At 47.6% G+C, this 27,825-nt stretch overlaps 2 protein-coding genes and 1 long non-coding RNA gene across 13 annotated transcripts in view; 1 reads left to right on the forward strand and 2 right to left on the reverse strand.

Moving 5' to 3' along the window:
• The window catches only part of Morc3 (MORC family CW-type zinc finger 3), a 39,471-nt gene extending 29,585 nt beyond the window's left edge, over positions 1-9,886 (reverse strand). For 2 of the 5 annotated variants that reach the window (XM_035444294.1, XM_027415639.2), the window contains exons 1-2: positions 8,586-8,716; positions 1,631-1,703 (exon numbers count right to left, since the gene is read on the reverse strand). In XM_035444294.1, the coding sequence (XP_035300185.1) occupies positions 1,631-1,703; positions 8,586-8,624 (112 nt within the window). In that variant the 5' untranslated portion in view covers positions 8,625-8,716. Of the gene's footprint in view, positions 1-1,630; positions 1,704-8,585; positions 8,741-9,663 lie in introns of those variants that run through there. The other 3 variants (XM_027415640.2, XM_027415638.2, XM_027415641.2) reach the window with 3 other exon arrangements.
• LOC113835642 lies at positions 8,451-11,871 on the forward strand. Of its 2 annotated transcripts, none has more exons than XR_003485330.2 (2): positions 8,451-9,357; positions 11,113-11,871. It is a non-coding gene; the product is annotated as an uncharacterized LOC113835642 (long non-coding RNA). The 2 variants fall into 2 exon arrangements; XR_004769821.1 differs by having other exon boundaries at positions 8,451-9,010.
• An 11,230-nt stretch (positions 11,872-23,101) lies between these two features.
• Positions 23,102-27,825, reverse strand: part of Dop1b (DOP1 leucine zipper like protein B) — an 89,537-nt gene continuing 84,813 nt past the window's right edge. For 5 of the 6 annotated variants that reach the window (XM_027415635.2, XM_027415634.2, XM_027415632.2 and 2 more), the window contains 4 exons: positions 27,506-27,561; positions 26,337-26,498; positions 24,314-24,443; positions 23,102-23,610 (listed from right to left, as the gene is read on the reverse strand). In XM_027415635.2, coding sequence (XP_027271436.1) covers positions 23,359-23,610; positions 24,314-24,443; positions 26,337-26,498; positions 27,506-27,561 — 600 coding nt within the window. In that variant the 3' untranslated portion in view covers positions 23,102-23,358. Of the gene's footprint in view, positions 23,611-24,313; positions 24,444-26,336; positions 26,499-27,505; positions 27,562-27,825 lie in introns of those variants that run through there. The other variant, XR_003485329.1, reaches the window with a different exon arrangement.

Below are 27,825 nucleotides of genomic sequence, written 5' to 3' on the forward strand. Positions count from 1 at the left end.
CTGTATCAGAATCAGTTCTCTCCAAGCCCTTCACATCACACAGGGAATAGACTGGCAACCACTACACTGAAGTGAAACCCCGTTACTCACAAAGATGATTAAAAGCAGCTTGTCTGTCTATCATATGGGAAACTGAGAACTGAGTGTCAAAGCTCACTAAATAAGAGTTCAGAATGAGAAGGCAGGATCCCTTTCTCCTAAGCTACACACAGATGGAAGGCTCAGCTCCTCCCCAACCTTACAGCTCCATCACCGTGCACTTCCCACTGTAAACCTTTAACATCTTGTTTATATACTCATTTCTCAGAACAGGCACAATAAAGGACTGTTAAAAATGAAAAATATTTACCTTATCGGTAAAAAAACCAATATGTGACTTATCCAAGATCCATCTGAACAGCCCCTAATAGAAATATACTTTGAAGTATTGATCAGAAATAACAGCTTTCTGGATTTGGGACCCTTTTCCTCACACTAGCTGGCCTTATCCAGCTTTAGTACAAGGGGAGGGGCCTAGTCTCACTGCAACTTGATATGCCATGTCTGGTTGACATCCATGGGAGACTTGGCCTTTTCTGAATAGAAACTGAGGAGGAGTGGAGGGATGGGGGGCTGGGAAGAGAGAAGGGAAGGAAAACTTCTGTCAGGATGTAAAAAATTATAAAAAAATCATTTTAAAAAATGGCTTTTAAACTATCCTTCTATAAAGCAGTTTACAATTACTCTTTTCCGACCACTTGAGGAAAGATAAAAAAGAATACTTGCAGTGTTGTAGCACATCCAGTGCAGAGTGGGGAGAAGAAAAACACAACCATCTGAGTGCTTGTTGGCTCTGACTGTATAAAAAAGCTTAGTATTCTACCAAAGGAAATGCTCCTGCAAGCTGGGAAGGGTGCTCACCCTGCAAACCCAGCTCTAGAGAAACTGAGGACCAAGACTTACTGGGAGTTCGAGGCCAGCCTGGGCTATAGAGTGAGACCCTTCCTTAATAAACAAAAACTCAAAAGTCCCTCCTCCTCCCATATCTCAGGTAGGACCTTCCTTTGATAAAGATCCCATTGTAAAATGTACAAAGAAACTCCCAAGAATAACATTTCTCCCTTTAAAACATCTCCCTAAATTGGAAAAACAAAACAAACTATTCCTGCTCATTAATTTCCTAAGAAAAATCATGACCTCATGATGCAAATCTGAACACAACTTATATATTGTCTCATGCTCATTAAATAATTAAGGTATGTTATATTCCTGGTCCTCATCATTCCCCAGAGGAAACAAGAAACTACCATATATTTAACATATTAATTCTAACACCTGACAGAGGAACCCACTGTTACACAGTGTGAAGCAAAATTCTATTTTTAAATTTCATAACCCAGTAAAAATATTTGCAATTTAAGCGCTTTGTAAACTTAGCAAATTAAGAACTAAAAGCTATGAACACACTTAGGTAGTATGGGGAAGGTGAGGAGTAATCCACCTGATATGAACTTAAACAACAGTTAAGTCAGCTTTTACACTAATGTTATTCAGGATGTATTTTAAAAAGTATAGCTACATATTACTTTTCAGACGTTATTAAATTATAATTACAATTAACAGACAACATATGAAATGTCAATTTACATACCTATTAATTCAGCAACTGCACTGAATGGCCAAGTATGACTAGTGGAATTTGTATGTAAAAACTTCGGGCAAAGCTGAAACAAATCAACAATTCATATAATTTAATGCAGCCCTTAATTATGAGCACAAGATCCAATATACGTTGTCTCTGTGTTAAACAAACACTGAAACCAAATTTAAAAAGGACTTAGTTGCTTGTTCCAAGAAGATAAAACCTAGACAGCAGCTTCCTGGAAGATAAGGCTGGGAACAACTCTAGCTTACACATCAAGACCTGCTGAAAACCTTGTTTCCTTATGGTCACAGGCCACAGCTTTCCTGATTGCCTCCCTTGTAAGACCCATTTTTAAACGGCACAGCCAAGGCCCTAAAGCCTGACAAACATTATTTCCTAAATCTTGATGCCTTGAGACAAGATTTTGCCAAGAGGGTCTCTGGCCATTATTGTACTAAGTAGGTCTAATAACCTCCCTAAACTTGCTGGAGACCTCTTAGAGAGTTCACATTGACACTCTTGAGTTGGCTGCATTATGTATTCCAAGTTTATTGCAGTTGAACATTGGCCTGGTGTGTATCCATGACTTTTTTTCAATTTCCAAAGTTTTGAAGTATGACTTTACTCTCAATAATAGATATGAAGGAGAGGCCAATCAACCCTATGATACAGGAAATTTAAACCTTGAGCACTGTAGGCACATAGATGCACATATGTAAGTACTTTTTTTTTTTTTTTAAAGGCAGGGTGTGGGCTGGAGAGATGGCTCAGTGGTTAAGAGCACTCACTGCTCTTCCAAAGGACATGAGTTCAATTCCCAGCACTCTCATGGTAGCTCACAGCTGTCTGATGCTATCTTGTGGTGTACAGATGTACATGCAAAGTACTCATATAGATAAAAAATAAAATAAAATCTGGGCATGCGGAATACACCTTTAATCCCAGCACTCGAGAGGCACAGGCAGGTGGATCTCTGTGAGTTTGATGCCAGCTCGGTCTACAGAGAGTGTCTACAGAGTGTTCCAGGGCAGCCAGAGCTACATAGAGACATTCTGGGGGTGGGGGGCAGGGTTGTGTATCCTAGGATAGCCTTGAACTCACCATAAATTTCTGATCCTGTGGCCTCCACCTCCCCAACACAAGAGGCTGAGGATGTAGCTCAATAGCCAGAATGCTTGCCTAACATGAATAAAGCCCTGGGCTTAACCCCCAGCACCCCTATAAAAACTGGGCATGGTAACCAAGAGCCTGTAACTCCATCACTTGGGAATCATTGTATCAGAAACTTAAGGTTATCCTTATCAACTTTAAGTTGGGAGGCCAGCATGGGCTGCTGGAGATCAGTCTCAAAAAATACAGACAAATAAAAACCTAGGCAACTACAGACATCAGCTCCCTACAGAAACTGGTAAGGCAAGCTGTGGACTCCAAGGACAATCAAAACCAGGCAGATCCACAATAGCAAGTCAACAAGCAGCCTACAAACAAACCCTATACATAAGGTGCCAAGATCATTCGATAGGAAAAGGCCTTTAAAAAAAAATGGTACTGGGGAAACCAAATTTCTACATCACAACACATAGGAATTAAGTCGAAATGGATCAAAACCTAACATAACAGATAAAACTGTTAGACTAGTCGATTCATGACATTAGATTTGGAAATTATTTCTTGAATATAACAAAAATATATATAAATCAAACTATATCAAAAGGACACTGGCAACAAAAAACAAAACATCTAAAACATAGCTCTCACCTCAGAGGGGTAAGAGGCAGTTCACTGCAGAGCCAAATATAAGTGACCATGGCCTGGAACACAGATTGTCCCAGTGTGGTAATAGTCTGATAAACTACTTGTAATAGCAGAACAAGAAAGACACACATCAAGACCTTTGGGTCCATCAGGCTGCGGATACAGTGAAGCAGGATAGAAAAAGCAGTGCTTCAGCCTCAGCTGCTTCCAACAGCAGTCCTTGACCCTTCGGCTGGATGGAAACTAGGGGTCTATTTGTTCATTTCAAGTGATTTACCTAATGGTCACAAAGACGTTAATTCACAGAGGAGGGCAATAAATGGCTATTAAGGGGGCCAAAGGTGTCCTAAGGGAACTTGGCTCTAGACTTGCAGCATCCCAACCTCTCCACACCACTAATGTCAACCGGGCTCTGCAGTCCCTGCTTCCTAGGAAATCTCACAACACAAGGACAGTGAAAACCCTGGAGGCATACACTAGCAGCAGAGGACTGGCCCAACAGCTACAAGCATCCTCAGGTTTATTACACCCCCACCAAGTCCCATCCCTTGAGTCAAGGGTTCTCTGTGTAGCCCTGGATGGCCTCCAACTCAGAGATCCACCTGCCTCTGCCTCTGGAGTACTGGGACAAAGGTCATGGGCCACCACATCCGGGTCCCTGGGTTCCATCTTAGCACCAAAGAAAAGCAAAAACTAAAAGTTCAACTCACAGAATTCAACTGAGATTAAACCAGAGCTTAGACCCCACTGGAACCCACATTGGTCTGCTCCTAACCATCTGTAGTTCCAACCCTAAGCAAGTCAATGCCCCATTTCTGGCTCCCGAAGGCATCTGCATGAACATATGTTTAAAAATAAATCTTTCCGACAGCTGCCCGAGTTCTGCCGGCCACGTGGGTGGCCGAAATAACACACAGAGACTTATATTAGGTACAATGCTGCTGGCCAATGACTAGATTTCTTATCTGATAGATCAGTCTTAATTATCAACCATAATCATTAATCTATGTATTTTATAAACTTGTCTTATTGAGGACGCTGGTGGCAAGAGTCCTGTCTTGCTGGGCTCACATGGAGACTCTACAGGGAGGAGGAGGAAGAGAGCAACTTCCTGTTTGTCCCTGCTTATATTCTGAGTCTGCCTGCTATGTCACTTCCTGCCTGGATCACAAGACTTTACTACATTTCCCAGAATCCTCCTTGACTCCTAGTCCCACTTAACTTGCTGCCTCATTGGCCGAGCAGTGCTTTATTCAACAACCAATAAGATAAACATACGCAAGAAGGACGTCCCCCATTGCATTTGCATACACACATATTAAAAAAGAACTCTCAAGGGAAGTTAGGTGTGATGACCCACACCTTTAATCCCAGCACTTGGGAGGCAGAGATCTCTGTGAGTCAGAGGCCATCGTCGTCTATGTAGCAAGTTCCAGGCCTGGTGAGGCTATGGGGCTATAAACTGAGACCCTGTTTCAAATAGAGAAAGACAATGAAGGCTGTCAGGGATGTGAAGAAACTGGCACTTTTGTGCTCTGTTGTATCAAAATAGTCAGTAGCTGGCAACGGCTCGGCAGGTAGAGACTGCCTGGAGTCTAGCCTGAAGACCCTAGTTCAGTCAATCCCTGGGACCACAGCGGAGCAGAGAACTGACTCCTAAAAATTGTCCTCTGAACTCCACACAGGGAAAGCCACACAGGGAAGGAATATCCTTGGAAATGCTTGCCAGATAACATTAAACCTTCACAAAAGACTGCTAAAATCACAGCCTCCTATTAGATAAAAACAGTTCTGCCATGTCGCCTATCCAGAAGCTCACTGACTACCCTTGAGCTGACAGGACCCTTGCTCCTGGTCCTTGCAGCCAAAGACAACTGTTCACAACACAACCCTTTCCCGTTGACTTTTTAGCATGCTTGTCTTCCTTGGCCTCACTATGTCCATAAACGGTTACTAAACTCTGCTTGCAATTCCTTGCCACTGTGATCTGCTGTTCTGGAATACCATTGTATGTTATTTAGGCTGACATTTGCTGGGAATGTAAAATGTACAGCTTCCAGGGAACATGGTATGGTGGTTCCTCAAAAACCTAAAACAATCCTGTATGGGCAACTCATCATTCAGAATGGAACTCTGGGTACAAAAGAAACTAAGTGCCTTGTCCTTTAAAGTCACATGTCCAATTCCCTATGTCAGGATGAGGTCATGAGGGCAGGCCCAGCTTGTGATGTCAGTCACTAGACAAGTGTTCACTAAGGGAGGAAGTCCAAGACACTACCCAGCCAAGTACTCCTAACTGATAAATGCTGGAAAAAGACTTCTATGTCCTTTAGAAAGTGATCAGGATATATATATATATAGAAAAAAAAAAAACAAACAAAATATACACCAACGACTAACCAGGGAAAATAAAAGGCTGTATAGAAAATGCAATCACAGCACAACAGCAGGCATATCTGAAAAGAAAAGAGCAACTCCAACAAGAGAAAGTAAATAAAGGCAGCATGCATTTCATGGGAGCAGTGTGTCAGCCTGTGCCAGCTTGACACACAGGACCTCTCTGGTGGAGAGAACACAACAAACAGCAACCAATGGTCTGAGCATTTCACTTACAACTAGAGAAGATGGAAACAATTATTTTTTTTCTCTGCACTCCACATTCTAAAAGGTCTATCAAGAGCGTTTGAGATGGCATAATTCCCTAGCATGTCCAAGGACTTGGATTGGGGGGGAGGGTGAGTATTTCTAAATAAAGTCTGCATACGTTAAGGCTGATAACTACAAAGCCCATTCATCTTTAGATTCTCTCCTAACCCAAGGATCTCACAGTTATAGGAAAATTAATGCACATGGTATCCCCCCGATAGGACTATGGAAACTAACATTTATTTCATACATCACAGAATTTTTTTCCAACCATTTTGAGTGCTCATTTTTAGATGACAGACCATACAAAAACAGGTGCCAGGCTGGATCTGGTTCGTAAGTTATACTATACCAACTAGTCATGAACCAAAAGCAGACAGTCGAAAAAAATTCTGAGGTTCCAAGAGCCTGTGCCAAATTAGCCCTCTAACCACTGCCACACCCAGGGTCAGCTAGTAATTATGCACTTTACTACAGTGCTACAGTGGGTCTCAAGAACACTCCATGGGGCAACACTGCCAACTTTAAGGAATTTTGTTTGCTTGCTTCATTTCAATCTTTCTTTTCGAGAAACGGTTACTATGTTACTCTGACTGGACTGTAACTCATCTATGCACATCAAGATAGCCTGAAACTTAAAAGAGTTCACAGAGCTTTGCCTCTTCCTCACCCACCACCACCTCACTATTCAGGGCAATTTATATCCCTGGTCCAGGACCTTGGCCACCCATAATTTACACAGAATAATTTCTTTTCTTCCTTTTTTAAAAAAATATTTATTTTTTATGTATGAGTGCTCTAACTGCACGTACACCTTTATGAAGAAGACAGCATCAGATCCCACTAGAGATGGTTGTGAGCCTTGGTGTGATTGCTGGGAGTCGAACTCAGGACCTCTCAACAGCCAGTGCTCTTAAAGGTTGAGCCATCTCTCCAGGCCTCAGACAGAATAATTTCTACTATTTCCCTGGGAACAACTCTTGGCTCTAAGAGTGGTGAGTGTCAGATTAACCCAGTTGGGGAGCAGAATGCTTAAACCCCAGTGGAAAGAAAAAATAAAGTTAGCCGGGCGTTCGTGGAGCACACCTTTGATTCCAGCACTCAGGAGGTAGAGGCAGGCAGATCTCTATGAGTTCAAGGCCAGCCTGGTCTACAGAGAGAATTCCAGGACAGCCTCCAAAACAATACAGAGAAACCCTGTCTCGAAAAACCAAAAAAAAAAAAAAAAAAAAAGAAAAAAGAAAGAAAGAAAGAAAAAAAAAAGGAATAGTTACTCTCTTTTAACTACTAAAGACCATTTCATTAAACAAACTATGTAACTAAAGGTCCTTAACTTGGAAGATGTAATCAAAAGAAAGGGGATTAAGCAAGAATGGCCAAACTATGGACTCCAGAAAAATGACTTGGTGGTAAGAGCACCTACTGCCCTATAGAGGACCAGGGTTCAGTTTCCAGTACCCCACGAGGCAACTCACTCCCTCAGTAAGTGAAGGGACCTGAGTCCCTCCTGGTCTCCAGGCACAGGGGTGGGTAACATACATACACACGTGCAAGCAAAGCACTCATGCACATAAATAAATGTGGAGAAAAATGGGCAATCTGTACGAACGGGCAATTAGAACACAACAACAACAACAACAACAAAACAGATGTGAAGAATGATAACTTCACAAACGGGCAGGGGCAACAAAGCCAGGTAACACCTCACTCCCACTTGGGACCATCCCATCCCGCCTGAGAGCACTGCAGGGCGAGCATGGCCAAATGAATGGACCGGGCGGGGAGAGGGAGGGAGGGTGGGAAGGAGGGAGGGCCGCAGATGCCTCCTTCTTGTGCCAGCGACAACCTCTGGAAACCCGTACGCTCAGCGATGAAATCTAACACCGAGAGCCTATTTTTTTTTATTTTATTTTTGGAGGCAGGGCTTCCCCGTGCCCTCGAGGATCTGCGGGCTCCGCTGGCCCGAGCGCGGGGATCCCGGGCAGCCCCTGCAGCCGCGCTTCCGACCGGGAGCCCCGGGCTGCGGAAGCCGGGCTCTCCCCGCCTGCGGGCGGCCTCGGTGCCCGCCGAGCGTAAAAACTTCGCAGGAGGAATCCTCAGGTGCGGAAGCCACGCCCACGGTGTTTGGACCCCAAGTGCGAGTGGTTTTGTGCGACCACTCCCAACTTGGTCCCCGGGAGGACCGCAGGCCCGGGCACGGCCGGGGGAGAGGCACCGCAGCGGGGCCGCCCGCAGTCCGCCCGCCGCCCGCCCGCGCCGCAGCCGCCCCCGATCCGATCCCGGCCGGGCCGGGCAGGGCGGGCGAGGGCGCGGCTGCGACGACAGCGGGCGGCGGCCGCGGAGCCGGGAAGGGAGGCCGGGCTGGGGCTGGGCAGCCTGGTCCGCCCCGCCGGCCGGCTCCGCGCCGGCGCCGCACCGACGCCGCCCACCGCTCCTGCGAGCCGAGCGACATGGCGGCGACTCCGCGGCCGCACCGCGACCCCCGGCCGCCGCGCCCACTGCCACCGCCCGCCGCCCGCCCTCCTGGGACCCGGCCGCTCCTCCCCTCGCGGCTGCTCACCGCGCTGAGGCGGATCCCGCTGGGTGACTGCGCCGCCATCTTGAGAGAGCTACAAAGCCAGGACCGGCCTCGGCCGCAACCCGACTGGCAGGCTGAGTCCGCCGTGTATGAGGTGGTGTGGGGGGGGTCTCCGTTCACGCCCACTTCCTGGGCGGGGCGACCCGCGCGGCCCCGCCCACTAACTTCCGCCTCGGGCAAAGCCTACGCGGGGCGCGTAGGCGGGGCTTGCCCGACCGAGTCTGACCTGCTGCGCGCGCAGGCGGCTCCGGCGCCGGGCGCATGCGTGCGGCGGGCCGGCGGACACAAACTCGCGCCCGGTGGCTGCGCCTTGAGGGTGAAGATTGGCGCGAAGAAGAAGCGTGAGTGTGGAGGAAGCTTCAACTCGGATGAGGCTCGCCCTGCACGGGTGTGACCCGTGTCCGCTGGTAATGATGTCATTGGAACTTTACCAGACAAAAACTTCGCAAGGAAATAATGGTGCTTTTCTTTAGATTGGCCTGAGAAAGGCCAGCTCTCATCTGGCGTCGTAGTGCGCCAGACGTTGACTCACTGTGTGTCGAGCCCGGCTTTGCACTGAGTCGGATGTAGGAATGAATCAAGCAAGGCGAACAGGACAGGCAAAGACAGGGATGAGAGGCTTGCGAGAGTATCCACCGCCACCTCACCAGAGTTACACTTTCAGTAGGTTTTCTGTAACGGGATAGTAGGTAAGCCGGGCCAAGCCGAACTGGAAAAGCAAAACAACAGGCTTATTTGAGAAAGCAACTGCCAGGTAAGTCCTTCAGCCCCAGACATCGGGGCCGGAGAGGTCACGCGTGGAGGGTGAAAGGTCCAGCCAAAGAAACACACCCTGGCCCTGAAACCAGAACCAAAGAAACACTCTGCCTCTGACTGGCCGAGTACAAAAACCAACCAATCCCTGAGCAGGAAAACCAACCAATCACTGATCTTATCCAAACTCAGGGATTCAAATCCGACCAATGCCCACCCTGATAATCTCCACCCCAGGGCCTGTTCAGTTCTTGGTTGCCTTTTCCCGCCCTGGCGGAGGCAGCCACCCTTCTAGATTCTTTCCTACCAATAAATCTCTTGAATGAGGTTTGGGTGAGATCTTCTTCCGCTGGAATGGAGCGGAGGAGACAACAACTTTTCAACAAAGCGGAGCAGAACTGTAAGACTTTCTCCGGGAAAACCTTCCCTAGTGAAGCAGAACTGTACAGCTTGGCTGGGGAAGCCTGCTCCTGTCAGAGCAGAGCTGTGTCATTGGGAAACCTTTCCCTGGAGCAGGGTCCTGAGCTGCTGCGCTTACAATGACTTTGTGGTACCCCTTGGCTCCCTACTGTCTGAGCTGCAATGCTTATAAGGCAGCCGAGCTAAGGCAGGCAGCTTATATACCCTGTAGGCGAGGGTCGATGACACGCCCTCCACAAGCTGGGTTTGTGTCCCAAGTATGGTCAAAAGCTGACAACTTTAGGTGGGGTCTTGGGCAGCTGGCAACTCCAGGGGAGGAGCTGCCTCAGCTGCCAAGAATGCGGAACTGGGCTTTTTGGCAGCTTTTCTCTGTTGGAGATTCTTTGAGAGGGCGGGGCTTGGGGAGAGAGGAAAGGGGCTTTCCAGATCAAGCAGGAGTTAGCTGGAGATTCCAGTGAAAGATTGTGTGAAAGTTCAAGTAATACAGAGCATTGAATTCTCCCGGCTCCTCTTCTGCAGATAAAGTGCTCTTTATTCCAGACCCGCTATCAATTAAACACTGCCTGCCTGAGCCCAGAAGAGGCCATCAGAGGCCCTGGAACTGGGTCACAGGTGATTTGCCAGCTGCCATGTGGGGATTGGGAACTAAAACCAGTCCTCTGGAAAAGCAGCCAGGGCTCTTAACCACTGATCCACCTCGCCATTCATGGGTTCTATTCATTTTAAGAATGTGGTATTCTTGCCCCTAGTGAAGAATTGGTTGGCTCTGGCTGGATCTTGTCCCCATCCTAATCCTATCTTCTACTTGGAGGAGCTATGAAAGGAGCATCCACTCATTCCGGAAAGGCCACTGATGACAAAGCCAAGTCGAAGAGATTGAAAGGGGCTGGATTGGGATCAACAGAGAAGCACTGGAGAAATGGTTCTGGAGCCAAGAGCACTGGCTACCCTTGAGGAAGACTTAGGTTCAGTTCTTAGTCCCCACATGGCAGCTCACAACTATAATTCCAGTTGTGGGAGATCCAACACACTTCTCTTGTCTTCTGAGATACCAGATGTTCACAGGTTCTAAATGTATGCATGTATACCTGCAGGCAAACATTCATACATGTAAATAAAAATGCATGTTTTAAAATTACAAAAATAAAAGATTAAATAGGACAGGATATTATAGGCAGAGAATGACTGGATACCTTCCTGGGCGGGGCTTCATGCAACGGAACATTGGGAGGTAGAGGCAGGTGCTTTGTGACTGTGCTATAAAGAGCCATGGGTCTCCTGGCCCAAACTGTTTTCTTTCTCTCAATAGTTGGCTTAGTTGAGGTTTTTATTTTAGTGTTGTGAAGAGACACCATGACCACAGCAACTCTTATGAAGGAAAACATTTAATTGGGGCTGGCTTACAGTTCAAAGTTTCAGTCCATTGTCGTCATGGCGGGAAGCACGTTGGCACACAGGAAGACCTGACGCATGAGAAGTAGCTGAGAGTTCCACATCAGAACCGGCAGGCAGCAGGAAGAGGGAGACACTGGACCTGGTTTGACCATCTGAGACATCAAAGCCCACTACCAGTGACACACTTCCTCCAACAAGGCCACACCTCCTAATAGAGCCACTCCCTAATGGCCTATGGGGGCCATGTTCATTCAAACCATCATAGTATTCCACTCCTATTCTTGGGAGTGCTTTCCTTTCTTAATAAACTGAATCTCAGAACCTTATCACACTTTCTTTCAAGCTCTGTCCCCTTCTGTCTGCCTGCCATGCAACTCCATTGATAGATACGCCTATTGGTATCCTGGCATTGTGCTGACCCCGCCCATTGACAACTGGCAGGGTCTGCATGCCCACATTCAGGCAGATGCTTTGACAGCTCAAATGTCCCTGTGTTGCGTGGCTACTTCGTGTGTTACATGGCTGTGTAGGGAATCTGTGTGTGTGTGCAGGCTTTCCCTTTCAAGCGAGTGCCTGGAGCCTGTTTTTGTCCTTCTACTCTTCCTTCCCCATCCCCCTTCCATCTCTGCTCCTGGTTGGTCAACACCTACCCCTTCCTTTCTGCTCCCTTTCTGCAATAAACTCCATGTGGGTCTTGTGAGTTTTGTGGTTTGTGTTTCATCACCTGCAGCTGCAGCAAACAACAATGCCTCCTTTAAAGACAACTCAGGAAAGCCACTGGGCCAGGAAGATGGCTCAGTAGGTAAAGGCACTTGCCACCAAACCCGATGACTTAAGTTGTAGCCTAGGCCCCACGTGGTGGAAGGAAAGAACTGACTTGTGGGGGTTTGAATGAGAGTAGTCCCCTTAGTTTCATATGTTTGAATGCTTGGTTTCCAGTTGGTGGAACTGTTTGGGAAGGATTAGGAGGTGTGGCCTTGTTGGAGGAGGTGTGTCATTGGGTGGGGATGGGCTGTGAGGTTTCAAAAGTTCACACTACTTCCTACTTAGCTCTATTTACTGCCTCGTGTTTGTGCCCTGCCTGCCTGTCTGTTGTCAGGCTCCCTGACATGATGACCATGAATTTATGGGGCCTCTCCAGATAGGATGGCCAGCAGAGTGTCACTCAACATGATACAAGAAAGAAGTCCCTGTCAACCTGACTAGACACCAGGCAATTTATCTCAGACCATATCAACATAGCACAGTTTGGGGGAAAAGTTTCCTGGTGATAATGAACTCAATCCCATGTGTCTAATAAAGTTTAAGGCATGACCTCATCAAAACTCCTTGTAAGGCACATATGACCTCCTCCATAAAGATGGGTTCAGTTGACAGAGAAACAATGCAGAGATAAGAGTCTAGGGAGGGCCGGGCAGTGGTGATGCACGCCTTTGATCCCAGCACTCGGGAGGCAGAGGCAGGGGGATCTCTGTGAGTTCAAGACCAGTCTGGTCTCCAGAGTGAGTGCCAGGACAGCCATGGCTATAGAGAAACCCTGTCTTGGAAAAACAAAACAAAAACAAAAGAGTGAGAGAATAAAAAAATCAGTAGAACTACAGAAGTTAAAAAGCAAGGTTAGTACATTTAGGGACTGTTAGACACCAGATGCCCTCCCAGCCAGCCTTCAACAACTCAGCACCAGCAGCCACTCCATCACCAGCCACGCCGTCACCAGTTGCAAATATGACAAGTGTACCCTTTAAAAGGTCCCTACCACTGGGTGGTGGTGGTGCGCTGATGGGGAAGGTCCTTCTGTGTATGTTTGTCTTATTGGTTGATAAATAAAGCACTGTTTGGCCAATGAGGCAGCAAGTTAGGCGGGAGTAGGAGTCGAGGAGGATTATGGGAAATGTAGTAAAAAGGAGTCTTGTGGTCCAGGCAGGAAGTGACGTAGCAGGCAAATTCATATATAAGCAGGGACAAACAGGAAGTTCCCCTCCACTCTTCCTCCCCTCTCTCTGTGGAGTCGCCATGTAACCACCAGGAAGACAGGATGCAAGGCCTATATCCTCCATAAGATAAGTCTTATGATTATGGTTGATAATTAAGACTGAGCTAGCAGATGAGAAATCCAAGTCATTAGCCAAGCAGCATTTTTACCTAATAGAAGTCTCTGTGTGTTACTTGGGACCTTAACTTGGCGGAGGGCAGAACTCTCTCGGCCTGGCGGGAAGTGCCCACATGGCTGCAGGGCTCAGGTGACTTGGGGGGGGAGACTTATCACAACAGTGCATGCCTTTAATCCCAGCACTGGGGATACAGAAACAGGCCGATCTCTGTGAGTTCAAGGCCAGCCTGGTCTACAATGCCAGTTCCAGGACAATTAGGGCTGTAACACAGAGAAAACCTGTCTTGAAAAACCCAAAGAAAACAAAACAAAGTCCCTGTTGTCACAGACCACTCTCTTGCTCTCTCACCCTGCTGTCTGTCTCTGTCTCTCTCTGGCCCCCACTCTGAGATGGCCTCCTGCTCCCAATAAATCCCTTGCTTGAGATCTTTGTGTGGTGTTGTTTCTGCACCATCCCTTAGCCCAGACGCACCAAGTTACTCTGTCACATGAACCCTAACAGGGACTTCCCTTGATCCTGGAACTGTGAACTGGGTCTTTGTTCCCGTTTTGGCAGGTGTTGGGACTTATGTGCTGGGTCTGATGGTACCTCCAACATGTCATCAGTTTGCTATAAGTGTTGCAGTTCTGAAGAAAAAAGGCTTCCCCAACAGATGTGTTACAGCTCTGCTTCAGGGGACAGTTTCCCCAGTGCAAGTGTTAGACTCTGAAGGGGAAAGTAATCTGGCAGTCGGGAGCCAAGAAACACAAAATCATACCACACAGCCACCCTTCCCAAAGAGATTTATTGGGAGGGGAAAAAATAGGAGGGTGTCTGCCTCTGCTCGGGCAAGAAGCAGCAGAGAAGTGAGCACAAGACAGGGTTTATGTAGGATTGGGGGTGTGTGCTTTCCAGGGTGACCTGGGGTTGGTGGGATTTTTGTGGCCTGATCTTAGAACTGAGAGGCCAGAACTGCTGTTCCCTGCTTAGTACAAAGGATGGTTGGAGGAGCCTGACTCCTTGACCTGTGTATGTCTAAACCCGGAAAAGGAATTCACCCCCAGGCTATGACAGTATCCAAATGCCAGCTTTGTTCTTGGAAAAGCAGATGATTGACTGCCTGATGGCCAGCACACCTGGCCAGGAGATGAGACAGGGCTATAGAAATTCCCCAATCCCTTCCCAAGAGCAATGACTTACTTGGTAGTTTTTCCCTTTATAACCCTACAACTGAGGCACAGGGCCTTCTCCCACACTGTCACACCAGCTTGCTGGATGAGGTCCCTGCCGAGGGAGGCTTGTATTCAATAAAAAAACAAAAAACAAAAAAACTGTGCGATTGGATCCATGAGTCAGCTCCTTGGTGTGAAGGGACCAGACCCTCACCCAGCCCCCTGCTTTAGCAGCCAATACAGGCTGCAGAAAAGACCCAGCAAGGTGTAGGCCTCTGACTCAGCACCTGTGCTGAACCCCCCCTTCCCTCCCATTTCAGGACCTTCCAATCACTAGGAACCCAGATACCCTTCATGTAGCAATGGACCAACCAGAAGTTAGCTCTGAAATGGGGATTGTAGCAACTGCCCAGGGATGGCCTTTAGGCATAGCAACCATTTCTGCAGTTGCAGCTGGCCAATCAACACGGGACAGGTTGCCCAAACTCGGAGGTGCACCAATCCTGAGACTGTTGCTATGCAACTAGCAGACCTCCAGACACTCCCCTTGACCTAGCCCAATAAATTCCCTGCCCCACTGCTGCTCAAGGTCCTTCTTGCTCCACCAGCTGTGTTGGATGGAGAGAGGACAGAGTTAATACAGTTATCTCATTAATTAATTAATCAAAGACTCTGCTTTTGCATCGGATCAGGTGTCTTGGTGATTTGGGGGTTTGGAGTTTGGGCACAGGCGGTCTTTTGGGGGGGTCTTGTGGACTGGGCATAATGACAGCAAGCTTAGGGATTAGTGGGATTCTGTGCTCAGCCTCTGTGGCAAGCTCAGGATGGGAGTGGTGGGATTTCATGCTCAGGGATTTGTGGGATTGTTTCTTGGCCCTGGTCTTGGTATTAGGAATATGGACTAGCAGGAACCTTGGCGGATCCCACAGCAGGTGAGAGATGGTAGTGGGTGACAGACGGCGGGCAGATGAGAAAGAGACCTGCAGACATAACCTACACAGAAAGTTTTCTTGGGGTTGGTAAGAGAGTAAGGGAAGCAAAGAGAGAAGAGGTACAGAGACAGTGGCAGAGACAGAGGGGACAGACGGAGCTGCCTCCTCAGAGAGAGGGCACAAGAATGAGAGTGGGGAGAGTTTGCCTCTTCAAGGACCAGGGCAGCCTGCTGGCCCAGAGGGATGGCAAGGTCACAAGGGGTGGGGCCAGATCTGTCTGGGTTACAGTGTTCCTCTCTTTCTTATTAAAAGGTGAGAGGTAAGAGACAGAGTCAGAGTTTATGGCACAGATTAATCACAGGAGTTACAGACAAAGAGAGGCACGATGGAGAAGACTGATACATACCAAGTGTGGGTACGGGCTTCTCAATCGAGAGTCACATTTACAAGTTTTGTTGTGCCCAAATTCTGAACACCAAAATCACCAAGAGGTCCATTTCGATGCAAAAGCAAAGAGTCACTTATTGCAGTTGTATAATGAGCTAACCCCATTAGCTGGGGCCTTTCATTCATCCACCATGGCAGATGGCTGGGGAAAGACCCTGAGAAACCAAGAGACAGGGTATTGGGACTAAAACACCAGGCTGACCCCGCCCCCTGACAATGGGTGGGGCACGTGTTATTCTTTTGCTTAAATTAGAAATTTAAGAGAGATGGACATGGAACACGAACTATAGAGCGCACATTAACAGGTTTATTATAGGGTGGGACAGGGAGAGAAATGAAAGAAGAGAGAGTAAGAGAGAAGAGAGAGGTTTAAATGGGGGATCTCACGAATTCCCACTGAGTCCCTATACAGCCCCACAATGAGTGATGTAGCCATGACGTGGCCATGCCACACAGGGCCCTTAAGCTGCCTAGGTATCAGCCTGAACCTTTCACTCCCACCTTTACTTATTATTAAAAAGGTGGGGTGTTAGACGTGGCAGGTTAGGAAATAAGGACGTTGAGTTCTCATAACTACTTCCTGCTGAGATGGGGGGTGTTGACCATCTTTGGGGAACCTGAGAAAGCTGGGGTGCTGCCACGTCCTGGGGTAGCTGGTTGTTTCAGCGCGGTCCAGGCTGTATGGAACTCTGGCACCTCTTAGACCTGGCAAGATGTTAGAAGAGCAGAGGACAAGGTTAAGTTTAGGAAAAATGTTTTCTTAGGTCCTGATACTTAAGGGGAGGATTGTAAGATGAAGGAGGGGTTCCTGAGGAGTCCCAAGATGAGGGACGGGAATCTGGGACCAGGGAAAGGTTGAATAATATTTATTTGGAGTGAATCTGACCTGTTTGAATCTAATTCAGCTCCATGGAACTTACAAAAATCCTTAAGAGTTTGTGGAAACATAAATTTTAGACTCATTAGCAGCATATTCTTGTTAGAAGCAACTTGGCTGAAAGCATTAACATTTTTAAATTGACATATTTTTTAGGACAATGAAAAGCATCTTAATCTTGACGTTGTAGTTATGATCGTATAGTGGTATTGTAGAACTTTAAGCTGGCCAGACTACCAGTCATCCAAAGCATCAGAGTTCTTGAGAAGGGTAAGATTTTACCTGAGTTAATGATTAAGGGAGAACAGAAACTTGCCAGCAGGCTGCATGGACAGGCACCCCCAAGGTCCTCTAACCATGGCTGTGGGCTGCAGGACACCTGCCTTCTGGTGTTAGCATGGGACCTGTGGATTAGGGACTGTAGGAAGGCTCTCCTACCATTGACCTAAGCAACATGGGGAAAGTCGATTCCACTGTCCTCTTGTCCAAGGTCCAAAGAGTCCTTTGCAGCAGTTGAGGCAAAGGGCAGGGTTGTTCAGTGGCCAGCGTTGTCACTTTTGTGGCTGGAATTTCTTCAGTGCCCACCAGTCTTCTTGGAGGAAATGAGGTGGGGCCAGCAGTTGGCCTATCTCTCTGTTATGAAAAGCTTTTTAATAAAACATTTTAAATGCCATGTTCTCTAGATCTCTGAGCATTTGAGGGCTGTCTGTCTGATTAGTATCTCAGCAGTCAAAATTTTGCCTTTAGTTAGAGAAAAATCCCTTTTTGTAATAAAAAGGTGTACCTTTGTAAACGGTTTACAGGATAGACTGAGTGGTATAAATATTTTGTTAATTTGAAATAGACCATTATGACTTTTAAATGTTCATCATCATTTAAAGATACATAACAGTTTAGAATATGAGACTTAGCACAGTTAAATTTAAGTTGCATATCGAATTACCTAAGTATAAGGCTAAATTTAAATCACATGTACAGAGAAAAGCAGACACATCAGGAGATTTAATGAGACAGACTGGAAACTGTCAGTAACAAGAAGACAGGTCTGCAGCAGGAAAAAACAGGGGGCCCTGGAAAGGCAGAGTATCCTGTAAACAAGCCATGGGCAACAGGGCCAGTGAAAGAAGAAATCAGAGGCAAAAAAGATCTGGCAGCCAGGCCAGGTTTGCTGACATAGGCGGCTGGAGTGGGTGGGCGTGCCTACAGCTAGGTCACGTGGTCAATATGGCAGGCCCGAGCTAGGCCACATGGCAAAGATGGCCTGAACCTTTCAGGTTTAAAGACAAAGGGGAGAGCATAGGCAGAGGCAGAGACCTGGAACCATGTGAGGAGACAGGGAACCAGATGTAGCAGCCGGGGGGGGGGGGGGGGAGTTAAAAAAAGACAGCAGGGTAAGCCAAATGGTTGGAAGGGCAGCTCAACCGTCTGGGCTGGAGAAGTTTGGGGTGTGGGTGTGGCATGCAAGCCAATAGGACCCCTGTAGGGGCTAAGGGGTGCTGATATGTTGGGCAGGCATCTCAGCCATTTGTCCTCAGGTCTGTGACTAACAGTCTTCCTTTGCTGTTTGAGTTGTCTTTAAGGAACACTTATAACTGCAGATGATTGTCTTTACCAGTGGTGTTGAAATTTCTGGACACTCAGCAGGGAAGGCAACCGAAAGGCTTCTTCCTGTTCCCTTTCATTTCCTGCCTCGCCTTGGGAAGCCCTCTGTGTTGTGGTCCCAGGACGGGTTGTTCCAGGAAGTTGTGGCTGGGAAGGGTAGCTCAAGAAACCATTACTTACTAACAGGTTCTCACTGAGGCTGCTGCCTCCTTCCTGTTCCTCTTTCTCAAAGGCAGGGCTGACAGTGCAGAGCTCCAGTAGGGTCTGAGGGACTTTGGTTTCGATTCCTGGCCCTGCCTTGGGAATATTAACAGGGAAAGAAGAAATGAAACTATGCGTGTGAGGTGCTGGGCACCCTGCCCGGTCCCTGTAGGAGGGGCCATTTCATGCTGTACACACGGCCTTTGCTCAACCCACACCCGTCAAGTTCTTTGTCTCCTGAACTCTGTGCTGTTAGAACACCAAGTGTGTGTTGTCAGTTCCTGCCACCCTTTGCAGGCACCACCTCTACCAACACACTGATTGCCACAGTGCAGAGACTCTGGGTCACTTTCACTCTTTCTGGGAGGAAGGGAGCCAGAGCAGTTGACTTCAGGTGTGTGGTGCAGAAACCCATTCAGTGTGCTTTCTTCTAGAAACCAGGACCACCAGCCCAGGATGGCCCCACCCACCATGGGCCTGGTCTTCCACCATCAATCACTAATTAAGAAAATGCTCTGCAGCTGGATCTCTTGGAGGCATTCCCTTCTCTCAGATGACTTCAGATTGTGTCAAATAGACATAAAAGTGTCCAGCACAGTGTTAAGTTTGTAAACCTCCATACAGACATTCATGGTCTAGTAGAAACTGATGATATAAAGAAGGTATTGATTTTTGTTTTTCCCTTTTTTCATATTTATTGCATGTGTAAATGTGTCTATGTATATACCTATATGTGTGTGAGTAACTCTACCAGTTGAGCTGTCTCACTGAGCCCAGGTTTTTCTTTTTCTTTTTATGTGTATGAGTGTTTCGCCTCCATGTATATCTGTGCATCACATGTGTACAGTGTTAGGTTTCTGCTTAAATTAAAAAGAAAGGAGAGGCACAAGATGAGACATGAGACTAAGAGAATGCATTAACCAGTTTATTATAGGCCTGGCAGAGTAGACAGAGTAAGAGAGAAGACAAACAGAGTTAATGGCTGACGGCCATGGCCAGTTTCGAGAGAAAGAGGGGCAGAGAGAGAGCGAAGAAGAGGCACAGAAGCAGGGACATTGGAACTTTTAAAGGGAAGACTGCACAAGCGCATTGAGGTTCCACGCATGCGCGGAGTCCTCACGAATGCTGTAATGCATGACTGGTGATATAGTGAAGGGACCAGTTCCCCATTTCAGCAGCTGTAACAGCCGAACACGTGCTTGTCTGACCTTGTCTTAGTCAGTAAGGTCAGATGCCTGCCTCATGGCAAGGAACCAATCATAAGTTAGCTGGTGGCGCTATGCTTTACGGCTCTGGGTGTGCTTTGCGGACAAGCACACAGCAATGATGCAGAGCATAGCAACCACCCTGGGAGGGCCTATGGGCCATAACAACCAGTTGACCAATCAACACAGGGCAAGCCCTCCAAGCCTGGAGGCACACCAATCCTGAACCTGTGTGTACCCCTAGACACTCCCCTTACGCTGCCCTATAAGATCTCTATGCAGAGCTTCGAGCTGTCTTTCCTAGCCATCCTCCATGGTGGGTGGGTGGAAGACCCGAGCTAACATGGGGTTTCTGGGGGACCAAAGTATTTCCGCTATGGAATATTTTGAGATTCAGCCTTGTGTCTCACTAAACATGGAGCACAGGAAAGCTCCGGCCCACTATTGGATTGTTAATGTCAATAAAGCTACCAATGTTTACCATGGCCTGAGGGTAATATGCCTCTTATTTGCATCTGTATGTGCCTAAGCATCTGAATAGGCCCTCACCTGGGCGGAGGAGAGAGGGGTGTGAATAACTTGTGAATATAGAAGGTTAGGAAGAGAGGCGAGAGGTGAGAGCAGCACGGGAACAAAGAAAGAGGATGATTCCCTCGTGGTATTGGCAGGATGGTTAAGAAACACCAGAAAAGATGGCTAATAAAGAAATGACTCTAGTTCCACAACATGGAACTGAGAGCTCTCTGAAGATGGTAAGATGCCTGTGTTTGGTCTTTATCGCCGTTGGGTTGCTCGGAGCTTCCAGGTCCACACCCCCCCACTCAGGTAGAACCTCATGGACTAAGGCTGAGACATCGTGGGCCATGACAGAGGTGAGCTCATTAAACAACAATAAAGCCTCGTGCAGTTTGCATCAAGCTTTTACCGCCTGGTAATTGGGGTGACCGAGGTCCTGGGCTGAGATCCTGGAGGCCTGAGCTTTCCGGGGGTCTTACAATAGCACGTCCCTGTGTGGGGACCACACTTCCTCTAATAAGGCCACTTCCATGCCTAATAGTGCCACTCCTTTTGGGGGGCATTTTCTTTCAAACCATCACAAGCAGCCAGTGCTCTTAACTGCTGAGGTTTTCACACTGCCTCAGCCTCACAAGTGGGGGGGGTAATTTAAGGGTTAGTCTTCAGGTTTGTTTGTTTTCCCCATTTTCCTTTGAGTCTGAAACTCGTGACATGCACAGGCTGGTAATGATACTCCTGCTGTAGACTCTTGTGTGCCGTGATTATAAGCACGAACCGCACACCCGCTTTGGTTGTATGTTTTGACTGTGGTACGGCACTGTTTATCAGGCAAGGTGAGGCTATTTCCTCATACTTTGGCGAATTGCTTTGCATCTCCCAGTGTGAGTCACAAAACTTACAAGGTTACACTGAGAGACTTTAGTGACCCAACTCTACAAATGCTTTTCCTTTAAGTATATTCCCTTGAGCACAATTCCCATGTAATTTCCAACAGATATTTGTTTTAAAATATAATTTTCAGCCCTTATTTAAGCAGACTAGGTCCTATGAGCACCTCATGCTATGATGAGACCAAGGACATAAATTGCTTTTCTACTGTACAAAGAGTAAAATGCTACGAGAGGGCTAAGATGGCTCAGTGGGTAAAAGTGCTTGCTGCCACGCCTGACATCCAGAGTTCAATACCAAGAACCTACATGATAAAGGGGACTTCCATAAGTGACCTCTAACCTACAGACAGACAGACACAGACACACACACAGACACACAGACACACAGACACACACACACACACACATACACACACACACACTTACTCAGAATTAAAACTAATAAGAAAATAAAACCTCACTTCAAAAACAGGACACACACACAGAGAAGAGCAGTAGTTATCAAATTCAGAACTCCCAGTGTACAGTAGGCACAGGCTCCAAGCTGTCTAGGAGGACTGCGTGCCTCACAAGGCCTGGAGATAGAACACACAGTGCTCTTGCCTAAAAAGTGTCACCAAGCAGGCAGGTGAGGAAAGCACATGGCACTCACTGGCAGAGTTAGACGTGGCTCCCAGCCAGGATGTAAGTAGAGTAGCTGGCAGAAGACAACCAGGGTTGGGAGAGTGAGATCCGATGCCACCAAGCCAAAAGGGACAGCTGTGTCAGTGGAACCGTAAGGAGATCTGAGGGAGGAGAAAGCAAAGGGAAGAGCCCAGAGAGTCAGGGGTCCTGACTGCTCCAAGCCGCCAGTGAGACTTGAGTACCGGCGGCGGCGGTGGCACTAACTAGGGTCACAACCATTGGAGTCTGAAAACCACACACTTCTTATGCAGTTGGACGGTGCAAGTGTGATTTTAGTGGACAAGACTGCAACATGCCCAGAGATCTGCTTAAGTGCTCCCTCCGATGGGCTAGTGTTGCTGTTGAGAGTGGGTTTCATGTGCAAGCTGGCCTTGAATTTGCTATGTAACCAAGAATGAAGACCCTCTGGTTCTCATGCTTCCCCTCATGAGTGCTCCAATTACATCGTAATCTACCAACACAGACAGCTGTATCCCCAACCCTGGGCTACTATTGTTTTCATCTTTGTGTTTTGTTTTTATATCCCTACCAAAGCCCTGCCCCCTCCCTCTATCCACTCTTTCTTTTCTGTGTCTCTTCAGATACATATGGGACTCCCCTGGGTCCCAGCCAGCCATGGCATATCAAGTTGCAGTGAGACTAGGCTCCCCCTCTTCTGTTAAGGCTGGGTGAGGCAATCCAGTAGGAGGAAAGGGTTCCAAAAGCAGGCAAGAATCAGAGACAGCCCTGCTCCCACTGTTAGGAGTCCCACAAGAGCACCAAGTTACACAGCTGTAACATATATGCAGAAGGCCTAGGTCACTGTTTTTTTGTTAAGTTTCAAACTGCAATACCAAAGTAAGTGCTTTAATGGCCACATGTGTGAAATGTGAAAAGTATACTTTTGATAACCATTAAAAAACCATTTTTAACCCTGCTAAATTGTGTGTGTGTGTGTGTGTGTGTGTGTGTGTGTGTGTGTGTGTGTGTGTGTAGGTCAGAGGATAACTTTTCAGGAAGTGTATCTTTCCTTCTACAGTGTACATTCTAGACCTGAACTTGGGTCATTAGGCTTGGCAACAGACTCCTATACTTACAAAACCATCCTGTCAGACCCCCAATTTTATTAATCTTTTACTACACTTTATTTACCTTGTGTGTACATGTGTGGAGGTCAGAGGACAGTTTGTGGGGAATCCATTCTCTTGTAGGTCACTCTGTGGTTCCAGGCTTTTACCTGCTGAGCACCTGGTCAGTCTAACAACTTGCTAAAAGTTTTAGATAAACAGCGGAGAACAGACTTGATAAAAGTACTTAATTCTTCTCACATGACAGTTGTGTGTGCTTATATGATATATTAATTTTATTTCCATTACATACATTGAAGAAGAAACACAAACTGAGATTGACGTATATTACAAGGCATTTAAAGGAGGCCTGTTTGGCTGCTGAACAGAAAATACCTGTATGGACATTCAGGACTGTGGTAGACTTGGTTCAAATTGCCCAGTCCCCATCTTCTCCACAGGACATCCCTGTCGTCCTCCTTCAGGGATGGGGAGAAAGACCAACGAGGAAGCCCTCCTCGGGTGCTAACACTCTGGATACTCGAGGAAGTCATGCTCCACGCACTCCTCCAGCTGCCGCAGGACCCTCGGACTGTCGACCACAGGGAGCTCCGGCACTGAGGTTCCTGGAGCATCAGAGGGCAGGTGGCTTTGGGTCTTGAAAGCACAGTTTAATGTCTTGAAGAACGGTATCAACTGCCTGATGCTAGAAACGGAATGTTGGCGCAGAAGAGGGAACTCGCTCTCCCTGGTGATCTCATCAGAGCTGCCAGTTTCCTGCAGAGAGACCCAAAGCCAGGGTGACCTTGGCTAGCACTGAGAGGCCTGCACATGCACACCTGTGCAGGGGCTGTCAGCTCATGGCCAGCGCTAAGAATAGAGGCCGAGCCTCACATTCTAGGTCTTTAATCCTTTTTGTTGGGGTTCCATCATAAGCCCAGTCCAGCTCCAGGCTCCTCGTTGTCTTAGACTCAAAATCATAGGGCAGCTTGGGAAGAGAACCAGCTTCTACATCACCATTACCTGGGGAACTTTACTTACAGCAAGAAAACAAGGGTAGAACTTATAACCATCCCAAGCTAAGAGGAGAGGCTTTGAGTCCTTAGAAATCAGGGGACATTAGGGGCTTTGCCACTGAGTCTACACACCTTTGCCTCCATCTTTCTCTTTCTTTCTTTCCTTTCTTTCTTTCTTTCTTTCTTTCTTTCTTTCTTTCTTTCTTTCTTGTTTTTTTTTTGAGACAGGGTCTAATCTAGCCCAGGCTGGCCTTGAACTCACTATGTGCCAAGGATGACTCTCCTCCTGGTCCTTCTACCTTTACTTCCCAAGTGCTAGGATTACTGGTGTACACCACTCCGCTTGGTTTACACAGTGCGGTGGACTGAACCCAGGGCACTCACTGTGCGTGCCAGGCAAGCATTCTCCAGCTGAGTGGCATTTCTGGCCCTATGAGTGCTGTTTTTAAAAGGAAAGCACTTACCCCGTATTTTGATCTTAGAAGTTCTAGGATCCGGACAGTGTGGGGTCTGCACTCTTGGTGGTTCTCTTCTAGCTCCGACAGGAAGGTGGGGTGCTCAGTGTCCACTTCCGGGACAAACGCCCATCTATAACTGCAGGGGACAACCAACGCCAGGCGTGCTGAAGCAGAGCTCATGTAAACTGACAATTCACGTCCCACAATGCAGGGGCTTAATATTTTCATAGGCTGCATTGTATGCCAGTTAACACAATCAATTCAGTCCTGCTACTCCTGGAAGAAACCCTGCTTCCCTTGGTCATTATCGCTCAGTCTCTAGGACGAGGACCTAGGCACCACCCTAACCTACTTCCTATGTGTACATTTGCCATCCTGGACCTGCAGAGTAGAATCAGACACGCTCCTCAGAGGACACCCTTTGTCACCCAGCGCGCTCTCAAGAGTCAGCCATGGGCAAACAGGCTGACTCCAGACTCCTCGAGAGCACTCATGATGCCATCCTGCAGAGCGTGCATGGGAACACCCTTCTTTCCACGGCCTCCTCAGATCCCGTATGGCATGCACAGCCACGGCGCACACAGCAGAGCTGTGGCACCTGCTTGGCCGGTACTGACAGGGGACTGCCACTCAAGCCTGTGGTTCCTATTACGGAAACCTCGATGGTGCAAGCAGCACTATCTATCCACCAGGAGGGCCCCGGTAGTTTCACTGCCCTAAAACTGTGCCCACCACCCCACTTTTGTCCCCCTGCAACCTCTGCCCTTTGCTTCTGTTCCCATGGTGGTGTGTTTTCTAGAATATCCCACAAAGGCAGGGATAACAGCGTGAGCCTTTTCAGTCTGGCTTCTTTCACTTGAAAACAGCCACTTAAGAGATTGCACAAGTGTTTTTACCCATGACTCCTCTCTTTGTGGGGACAAGCTAGAGAGCAGTAGCCTTTGGGGCCAGGCATGACACTGAAAGCAGGAACAGCTGTGCTAAGCCTATGGCAAATGCGTGCCAGAGAGGCCAAGTGACCGGACAGGCCAAACTCTACATAAAGCCTCCACATCTACCTCAAAGAGACAACTCGAGCTCTACAGAGGCAGTATGGGTCAGCACCAGTGACCCATTTCACAAGCCTTCAGTAGCAAAAACTGCCACAGCAGACACAAAAAGTACTGATCTGTCACAGAGCCACATTTGCAAACATGAGCCTGAGCCAAGTCCTGAAACCACAGCTGTGTGGGGAAATCTGAAACCTGGGCTGTAGTCGGCTCACACGCTGCGCTGCTCGGTGTGAGTGTGTGTGAGAGAGAGTGTGTGTGTGTGAGTGTGTACAGCGGAGAACAGACTTGATAAAAGTACTTAATTCTTCTCACATGACAGTTGTGTGTGCTTATATGATATATTAATTTTATTTCCATTACATACATTGAAGAAGAAACACAAACTGAGATTGACGTATATTACAAGGCATTTAAAGGAGGCCTGTTTGGCTGCTGAACAGAAAATACCTGTATGGACATTCAGGACTGTGGTAGACTTGGTTCAAATTGCCCAGTCCCCATCTTCTCCACAGGACATCCCTGTCGTCCTCCTTGTGAGTGAGTGTGTGTGTGTGTGTGAGTGAGAGTGTGTGTGTGTGAGTGTGTGAGTGTGTGTGAGAGAGTGTGTGTGTGTGTGTGTGAGTGTGTGTGAGAGTGTGTGTGTGAGAGTGTGTGTGTGAGTGAGTGAGAGTATGTGTGTGAGAGTGTGTGTGTGAGAGTGTGTGTGAGTGTGTGAGAGTGTGTGTGTGTGAGAGAGTGTGTGTGAGAGTGTGTGTGTGAGAGAGTGTGTGTGTGAGTGTGTGTGTGTGCATGAGTGTGTGTGAGTGTGTATGTGTGTGAGTATATGTGTGAATGTGTGTGTGTGTGTGTGTGTGTGTGTGTGTGTGTGAGTGTGTGTGTGTATTAGTGTGGCTTCTCTGCAAATGAAAGCAAAGTGAAGTGCTTGACAGCAGGGACAACGGCTGACTTCAAAGGATGTGTGGTCGCATCTGACTTACATCTGAAACAGCGGCATCTTGTCAGGCGGGAAAGAGAGCGCAGTGTCCAGGAATTTGCAAGCAGAGAGGTACATGATGAGGTCACCTGGGGACACAGTCCCACCTGAAGGCCCATTCCCATCAGCAACTGGGACTTTTATTCGGTTTGTTTTGTTGCTGTTTCTATAAATTGAAAAAGAAACGCTGGTTATTCATTCATCCACACCGTCTGTACTTCATTTGCTTAGGAAAAGCCCTGAGACACGTTTCCCTGGGAGCAAACCTTCCTGATATGGGCTCAGGGATGCATGCTGTGTGGGTGTGTGTGTGTGTGTGTGTGTGGTGTGTGTGTGTGTGTGTGTGTGTGTGTGTGTGTGTGTGTGTGTGTGTGTGTGTGTGTGTGTGTGTGTGTGTGTGTGTGTGTGTGTGTGTGTGTGTGTGTGTGTGTGTGTGTGTGTGTGTGTGTGTATGTGTGTGTGTGTGTGTGTGTGTGTGTGTGTGTGTGTGTGTGTGTGTGTGTGTGTGTGTGTGTGGTGTGTGTGTGTGTGTGTGTGTGTGTGTGTGTGTGTGTGTGTGTGTGTGTGTGTGTGGTGTGTGTGTGTGTGTGTGTGTGTGTGTGTGTGTGTGTGTGTGTGTGTGTGTGTGTGTGTGTGTGTGTGTGTGTGTGTGTGTGTGTGTGTGTGTGTGTGTGTGTGTGTGTGTGTGTGTGTGTGTGTGTGTGTGTGTGTGTGTGTATGTTGTATCTGTTTGTGTGCACGCAGGAGCATGCCCTCCCTCAAGAAGAGCCAGACAACTGACCATGTATGAGACCCTGTCTGAAAAACAGGAGGAGGCTAGAGAGTTGGCTCAGCCGTTAAGAGCCCTTGCTGCTCCTCCAGGACCCGGCTTCAATTTCCAGAACCCATACTGTGGAACTCTCAGCTGCCTGTAACTTCAGTTCCAGGGGATCTGACACCCTCTAGTGGCTCCCTCAGACACTGCATGGACATGGTGCATATACATACACCCAGGCACACATGTGCACAGGCAAAACACATAAGTCCATCTTGAAGAGAGGGAGAGATGTCTTCATGCTAGACAGTCACATCACAAGTGCTCCCATAAGACAGAAGGTAATGTGACAGCCTATACCTACAGCTGTGTCTAAACTGTCACCTCCTAACATGCAGTGCCAAGCTTACATGGCTTACCTCAGAGATTCATCTTCCTCTTTGAGATCCTCTTCAAGCTGTAGGAATGTCTGGATCTTAGAAAGAGATTGGATATTCAAATCACTATGTGAGAGAGATCTCCTACACCTAAATATACGTATCCATAAAAAGATAGCGGGTAGGGCACAGGACACACGCCTTTAAGGCCAGCACTCTAAGTTTGTAGTCAGCCTAGTCTCATAGAGTGAGTTCCAGGATGGTCAGGGCTACACACAGAAACCCTGTCTTCAAAATCTACACCATTCCAGGGCAGCCTCTAAAGCTACAGAAAAACTCTGTCTCAAAAAAAAAAAAAAAAC

This window comes from Cricetulus griseus, chromosome 4 (assembly GCF_003668045.3).
Source record: "Cricetulus griseus strain 17A/GY chromosome 4, alternate assembly CriGri-PICRH-1.0, whole genome shotgun sequence".
Taxonomy (NCBI): domain Eukaryota; kingdom Metazoa; phylum Chordata; class Mammalia; order Rodentia; family Cricetidae; genus Cricetulus; species Cricetulus griseus.